At 46.7% G+C, this 7,500-nt stretch overlaps 2 protein-coding genes across 2 annotated transcripts in view; both read right to left on the bottom strand.

Moving 5' to 3' along the window:
* Positions 1-7,500, bottom strand: part of ccdc88c (coiled-coil domain containing 88C) — a 70,547-nt gene that overhangs the window by 14,956 nt on the left and 48,091 nt on the right. Inside the window, exons 21-25 of the mRNA XM_080784012.1 lie at positions 5,623-5,764; positions 2,816-2,968; positions 2,032-2,193; positions 1,010-1,287; positions 483-626 (exon numbers count right to left, since the gene is read on the bottom strand). Of these exons, the coding sequence (XP_080640138.1) occupies positions 483-626; positions 1,010-1,287; positions 2,032-2,193; positions 2,816-2,968; positions 5,623-5,764 (879 nt within the window). The remainder of the gene's footprint in view (positions 1-482; positions 627-1,009; positions 1,288-2,031; positions 2,194-2,815; positions 2,969-5,622; positions 5,765-7,500) is intronic.
* Positions 1,940-7,500, bottom strand: part of pals1a (protein associated with LIN7 1, MAGUK p55 family member a) — a 93,911-nt gene continuing 88,350 nt past the window's right edge. Inside the window, exon 18 of the transcript XR_013965415.1 lies at positions 1,940-2,031. The gene's annotated coding sequence lies outside the window, so the exon portion shown is untranslated. The remainder of the gene's footprint in view (positions 2,032-7,500) is intronic.

The raw sequence follows: 7,500 nt of genomic DNA, 5'->3' as shown, positions 1-7,500 counted from the left end.
CACCCTGCTTTGTCTCAATGGGATAGTTCCAATGTTTGGAACTATAGCCCATAGCACCCCGCTTTGTCTCAATGGGATAGTTCCAATGTTTGGAACTATAGCCCATAGCACCCTGCTTTGTCTCAATGGGATAGTTCCAATGTGTGGAACTATAGTCCACAGCACCCTGCTTTGTCTCAATGGGATAGTTCCAATGTGTGGAACTATAGCCCATAGCACCCCGCTTTGTCTCAATGGGATAGTTCCAATGTGTGGAACTATAGCCCATAGGCACCCCGCTTTGTCTCAATGGGATAGTTCCACGTGCGTGCGTGCGTGTGCATGCATGTGTGTGTGCGTGCGTGCGTGTGCATGCATGTGTGTGTGTGTGCGTGCGTGCTTGCGTGCATGCATGTGTGTGTGTGTGTGTGCGTGCTTGCGTGCATGCATGTGTGTGTGTGTGTGTGCGTGCATGCGTGCGTGCTTGCGTGCATAACGTGCACCTGTCCAACTCAGTCTTCAGCTGCAGGTTCTCCTGCTGCAGGAGGCGTGTCTTCTGAACCTCCAGGCTTAGCTCCTCCCTCTCCTTCTGGCCACGCCCCTCCAGCTCCTCCCACTTATCCTTCTGCTGCAGAAGAGCACAGTACCTAGAGAGACAGACAGACAGACAGACAGACAGACAGACAGACAGACAGACAGACAGACAGACAGACAGACAGACAGACAGACAGACAGACAGACAGACAGACTATATTATATATGTTCCATGTTTTTCTGTGCGTACGTACGGGTGTTGGTGTGTGTGTGTGTGTGTGTGTGTGTGTGTGTGAGTGTGTGAGTGTGAGTGTGTGTGTGTGTGTGTGTACGTATGTGTGTGTGTGTGTGTGTGAGTGTGTGAGTGTGAGTGTGTGTGTGTGTGTGTGTACGTATGTGTGTGTGTGTGTGTGTGAGTGTGTGTGTGTGTGTGAGTGTGAGTGTGTGTGTGTGTGTGTGAGTGTGTGTGTGAGTGTGTGTGTGTGTGTGTACATACTTCCCGTGCAGCGTGCGCGTCTCTCCCTCCACCACGCGGCCCTCTCTCTTCAGCGTGGCGTGTTGACTGATGAGCGTCTCGTACTCGTGCGCCTGCCTCTCGTGCACGCTCAGCAGGCGGTCGTGCTCGCTCAGCACGCTCTCGCGGCCCAGCCGCGCCTCCTCGCGCTGACGCTGCCACGACTCGGACTCCGCCTCCAGCGCGGTCACCTGACCCTGCAGCACGGCATTCTGGGCCATGAGGGAGGAGCTTTGGGACGACAGGGTGGAGTTCTCCACCTGAGAGAGACGACGAGGCGAATACAATTAGCATAATTATCCCATTCTGACCTGAGATCAGATTCTTAAAAAAATCCTGTTTGAAAATGACAGTTTTCTTTTCTTTTTTTATCCCACGATTTTTTTAACCCATTTTTCACCCCTGTGTCAATCCTCGTTTTTCATCATTTTTGACCATCCCACACATCCCCATGTGTGCGTGCATGTGTACCAGGGGGGCAGTCAGACAGATATTTTGTGAAGCCACTAAGGAAAGGAAAGTTCATATAATGGCCTGTTGTGGCGCTGTCATTGGGCTCAAAAAACCCCATAGCCCCATAGAAGTCCATGTATTTGGGCCCAACTTCACCTAGACTGTATTACCTTAATAAACATGGTCATGAATACTTTCTGCTTCCAGTCACTAGTTTAAAGTCTCATTTCTAATGTCATAATATTCTTTTTGGAAAATTATGGTCCCATTTATAAAAACAATGACCATAAAGTCGCGCATGTTCTGAGGGGCGTGGCTACCGTTACAGTCTATGAACGGGATCCCCCACCCACTCGAGTCAAAATAAAAACCAACAAAGAAGAAGGGGGGAAGTCCCGCCTCGTTGTCTGGGCCAGCCAATGGGCCAGCTGGGCCCAAACGGATCTAGAAAGATGGCGACGTCCATTGCAAGGACTGACAGGCTTCATTTTATGTTCATGTTAGACCCGCGGAACGCTTTGTCCATATTTTTTACAGTCTATGATGTGTACCTGTAGCTTAGCAGTGTGTGTGTGCAGGCCGGTGTTCTGCTCCTGCAGAGAGCTGGTGTGTCTCTGCAGCGCCACCATCTGGTTGTTGAGGGAATTGTTCTGGTTGTCCAGCTGTTTGACCTGATCCTTCAGCAACACGCTCTCCGTCTGCAGAGATGCATTCTGGGAAGACAACAACACATGATCAATATTAGGAACATTTAATTTTCCACAATATTAACTCTCCTCCCTTCTCTAAAACACCCGGGACAACGCTCCACACGTCCTAGACTCTTCTCCCTTCTCTAAAACACCCTGGACAACGCTCCACACGTCCTAGACTCTTCTCCCTTCTCTAAAACACCCTGGACAACGCTCCACACGTCCCAGACTCTTCTCCCTTCTCTAGAACACCCTGGACAACGCTCCACACGTCCCAGACTCTTCTCCCTTCTCTAAAACACCCTGGACAACGCTCCACACGTCCCAGACTCTTCTCCCTTCTCTAAAACACCCTGGACAACGCTCCACACGTCCCGGACTCTTCTCCCTCCTCTAAAACACCCTGGACAACGCTCCACACGTCCCAGACTCCTCTCCCTTCTCTAAAACACCCTGGACAACGCTCCACACGTCCTAGACTGTATTGTTCTATTTATATGTATGTGATGTATCACCATGTGTTGTTCTTGCTTACTGTAAATCACTCTGGATTAAGAGCGTCTGATAAATGACTACATTGTAAATTATAAATGATAAATGGTGCTTAGAATTGGGTCAGATAGGTTAAAGGTGCATTACGTACATTTTTCTCCACATCAATAAGGTGGTCTTTGACTCGCAGCAGCTCGGCCGTGGCTGACCTCTGACCCTGCTGGCTTTGCCTCAAGGGCTGCTGGGAAGTGTGGTCCTCTAGCTCGTCCTGGTGCTGACGCAGAGTGCACACCGTCTGACGAGCCTGTCAATCAATCAATCAATCAATCAATCAATCAATGCATCATCAATATGATCAGAGTACACATTATCTGACGAGCCTGTAGAGAAATCAATACATCACTATGATCTATAATCAATATGATCTACATCAGGGGTGCCCATTACGTCGATCGCGGTCGACCAGTCGATCGCAAGCGCTGCGCAGGTAGACCGCATGGCCCTGACATGAAAAAAAAAAAAAAAAAAAACAATCCTCGCCTCGGGCAGGCGACGGCGCGGCGACGGCTTAAAAACCCCCCACAATGCAGTGCCTTGTTTTCAAGTGTGGCGAACGTCGGGTCTGTTCTGTTGTTAAACAAACAAATTAAAAGGATATCTATCCATCATTGTTCATATAGCAAGATGCGCGCGGCAATGAAGCCTAAAACATATCACTTCCATGCAGAGGAGTGGGAAGAAGATTATTTTTTCACGATGTCACATTCCAAGTCCAACTGCGTTTGCCTTACTCGAGCCCATCGCTACATTCATGTGCTTCCCATTCAGAAGCTGATGTTGATTCCATTGCCTCGAAAATAGCAACACTTTTTAACATGAACTCTTCTGCGTTGGAGAATGAGATCATGGCACTGCAGGCTGATACAGTGATACAGTTAAAGTTGCGCGCCCGCGATGGAGAGTTTTGGAGCTTACTCGTGAAGGAAAAGTATCCAAACATCAGGACTTGTGCAGCCTCGCTCACAGCGTTATTTGGCTCCACATATTTATGTGAATCAGCGTTTTCCCACATGAAGATAATTAAGTCCAAATATCGTTCCACGTTGACGGACGATCATTTGGAGGCCTGTTTAAGACTAACTGTCAGCAGTGACTGTCCGGATTACGCAGCGCTGACGGACTCCATTCAGTGCAAGGCTGCAAGCAGTCATCTGATTAAAGGGATAGATTTTTTTAACTTAAATTGTATGAAATACTTTCCATTAATATAGTGGTTGCAACTGTATTCATTGATTGCCAGAGTCCTGTGGTGGGAGTTCTGCTCTGGTTGAGTTGAGTGGTGCATTATTCCTTCATGTGATTGTGTATGCTTTTTATGTGTGATACTTTTAATATTTGTAACATTTTATGAGCAATATGTTATTACAAATTGAAATTGATTGACGTTATTACAAAGAGTAACTTTAACAAAAAATCTCTTCTTTGCAATGTGGGGTAACTGAAAAGGTGAATAAATAGAATTGATTTTGAAACAGTCCTAATGCCTTAATGTTATTTATTTTAAGCAATGGGATAATATTTTTTGGGTTGGTAGATCACCTTGAGCTGGCAATTTTAAAAGTAGACCTCAAGTCAAAAAAGTGTGGGCACCCCTGATCTACATGATCGACACATGTTCTCCCCGTGTCCCCTAGGGTAGGTACCCTCACATGTTCTCCCCATGTCCCCTAGGGTAGGTACCCTCACATGTTCTCCCTGTGTCCCCTAGGGTAGATACCCTCACATGTTCTCCCCGTGTCCCCTAGGGTAGGTACCCTCACATGTTCTCCCCGTGTCCCCTAGGGTAGGTACCCTCACATGTTCTCCCCGTGTCCTCTAGGGTAGGTACCCTCACATGTTCTCCCTGTGTCCCCTAGGGTAGGTACCCTCACATGTTCTCCCCGTGTCCCCTAGGGTAGGTACCATAGACTGTAAAAAATATGGACAAAGCGTTCCGCGGGTCTAACATGAACATAAAATGAAGCCTGTCAGTCCTTGCAATGGACGTCGCCATCTTTCTAGATCCGTTTGGGCCCAGCTGGCCCATTGGCTGGCCCAGACAACGAGGCGGGACTTCCCCCCTTCTTCTTTGTTGGTTTATATTTTGACTCGAGTGGGTGGGGGATCCCATTCATAGACTGTAACGGTAGCCACGCCCCTCAGAACATGCGCGACTTTATGGTCATTTTTTTATAAATGGGACCATAACTTTCCAAAAAGAATATTATGACATTAGAAATGAGACTTTAAACTAGTGACTGGAAGCAGAAAGTATTCATGACCATGTTTATTAAGGTAATACAGTCTAGGTGAAGTTGGGCCCAAATACATGGACTTCTATGGGGCTATGGGTTTTTTTGAGCCCAATGACAGCGCCACAACAGGCCATTATATGAACTTTCATTTCCTTAGTGGCTTCACAAAATATCTGTCTGACTGCCCCCCTGGTAGGTACCCTCACATGTTCTCCCCTGTGTCCCCTAGGGTAGGTACCCTCACATGTTCTCCCTGTGTCCCCTAGGGTAGGTACCCTCACATGTTCTCCCCTGTGTCCCCTAGGGTAGGTACCCTCACATGTTCTCCCTGTGTCCCCTAGGGTAGGTACCCTCACATGTTCTCCCCTGTGTCCCCTAGGGTAGGTACCCTCACATGTTCTCCCCTGTGTCCCCTAGGGTAGGTACCCTCACATGTTCTCCCCTGTGTCCCCTAGGGTAGGTACCCTCACATGTTCTCCCCTGTGTCCCCTAGGGTAGGTACCCTCACATGTTCTCCCTGTGTCCCCTAGGGTAGGTACCCTCACATGTTCTCCCTGTGTCCCCTAGGGTAGGTACCCTCACATGTTCGCCCGTGTCGCCTAGGGTAGGTACCCAACATGTTCTTCACGTAGTGTGTTAGTAGTAATAGTAATAGATTACTTACTGTAGCCAGGTCGTTATGTAGTGTGGTATTAAGACTTGTAGTTTCTTGTAGTTTTTTCTCTAAAACTGAAATCTTTTCCTCTTTGATCTTCAGAGTCTGTTGAACCGTTTCCTCCAGACGACACTCCAACAGCCTGTACCTACTGCACGCACACACACACACACACACACACACACACACACACACACACACACACACACACACACACACACACACACACACACACACACACACACACACACACACACACACACAGTGGGTATAATGTCTTAGAGCTAAAACAACCAGTGTGCACTCCTAGCCCAGGTGGTCTGAGGTGGTCAGTGTTGGGCATCGTTTACTTTCTTAACCCATTCTGACCTGAGATCAGATTCATACGAGGTTTCCACTGGAGGACACACACTGGTCTGATTAACCCATTCTGACCTGAGATCAGATTCTAAAAAATGTCAGTCGTTCTTCGATTTTTCAAAAATAGCAGACCTACAAGCTCATAGCGCGCCACTCGGTGGCGCGCTATGAGCTTGTAGGTCTGCTATTTTTCAATAGCTAAAGCACGACATGATGCTTTAGGAATGGGTTCCCGTTCAGAATGGGATAAGTAACGTCGTTAGATTACGGGATTACTGCCTATGAATATAATCCTGTTAAGTTACAAATTACCTTCTGAGAAAAGTAAGTCGTTTAAGATTATTTATTTTTCACGTTATTTTCCGTTACCTGACAATTAAAACCCATGTTGTAACGGTTGTTTACATTGTATTAAACCCATGTTGTAACGGTTGTTTACATTGTATTAAACCCATGTTGTAACGGTTGTTTACATTGTGTTAGGCTACTTACTGCTATACCGTCATTGCGCCGCATTATCACGGACCAAATTAACTCTATGGTTAAAAACGAGAATGATACACGCCATACTGACCATAGACAATATCCCCTTTACAGCTCTCTCCTTATTAAAGGAGAATTCCATACTAAAAGGCTTTTGTTCCTTTCTTTGTAGTTGTTACGTCCCCACCAAAGAGGTCCAGGTGTTATTTTGTGCAAAAGCTCCTTATTGGCTGTTTCCCCTACCATAAGCCCTAAATGAATTGCATTGAATTGAATGGGGCTATGGGGTGTTGTGCTAATTCGCTTATTTCCATCGCTCAAAATTATAATTTCTTTGTATATATCCTCTCTTCATAATGTAAATAATATCCCAAGCGGCACACTTTACTACTTCTTTCGATAATTAATAAGCGAACTAGCATAACACCCCATAGCCCCATTCAATTCCCATTCAATGCAATGCAATTCATTGAGGGCTCATGGTAGGGAAAATAGCCAATAAGGAGTTTTTGCACAAAAAAACACCTGGACCTCTTTGGTGGGGGACGTAACAACTACAAAGAAAGGTAAGAAAGATAAGAAAGCATTCTAGCATGGAATTCTCCTTTAACTCTATGGTTAAAAACGAGAATGATACACGCCATGAACTGACCATAGACAACATCCCCTTAACAGCTCTCTCCTTATTAACCAATATCATTCGCCACCATCGCCGCCAGCCTATTCTCTATATTCAGACCGCGGCCATTTTGAAAGCACGGTGCTACCCTATAGGTGACACTTCCCATCGGCAGCCCGTTCATCCAATCAGAAAAGTCCTCTCTAATGATATTAAACAACGTCAAAATCAACCAACATTGCAGCTGTGTACGGAAAGCTTTGGTTATCCTCTTTCAATCTGGCCCCTTTTCCACCGGTTGGTTCCCAGTGGGAACCGGTTCAGTTCTTTTCCACCGGTTGGTTCCCAGTGGGAACCGGTTCAGTTCTTTTCCACCGGTTGGTTCCCAGTGGGAACCGGTTCAGTTCTTTTCCACCGGTTGGTTC

The sequence above is a fragment of the Protomyctophum bolini genome (genome assembly GCF_963924005.1).
Source record: "Protomyctophum bolini genome assembly, chromosome: 15".
Taxonomy (NCBI): Eukaryota; Metazoa; Chordata; class Actinopteri; order Myctophiformes; family Myctophidae; genus Protomyctophum; species Protomyctophum bolini.
Note: the sequence above shows the minus strand (reverse complement) of the source record. Positions and strands in the feature narration are given on the sequence as shown.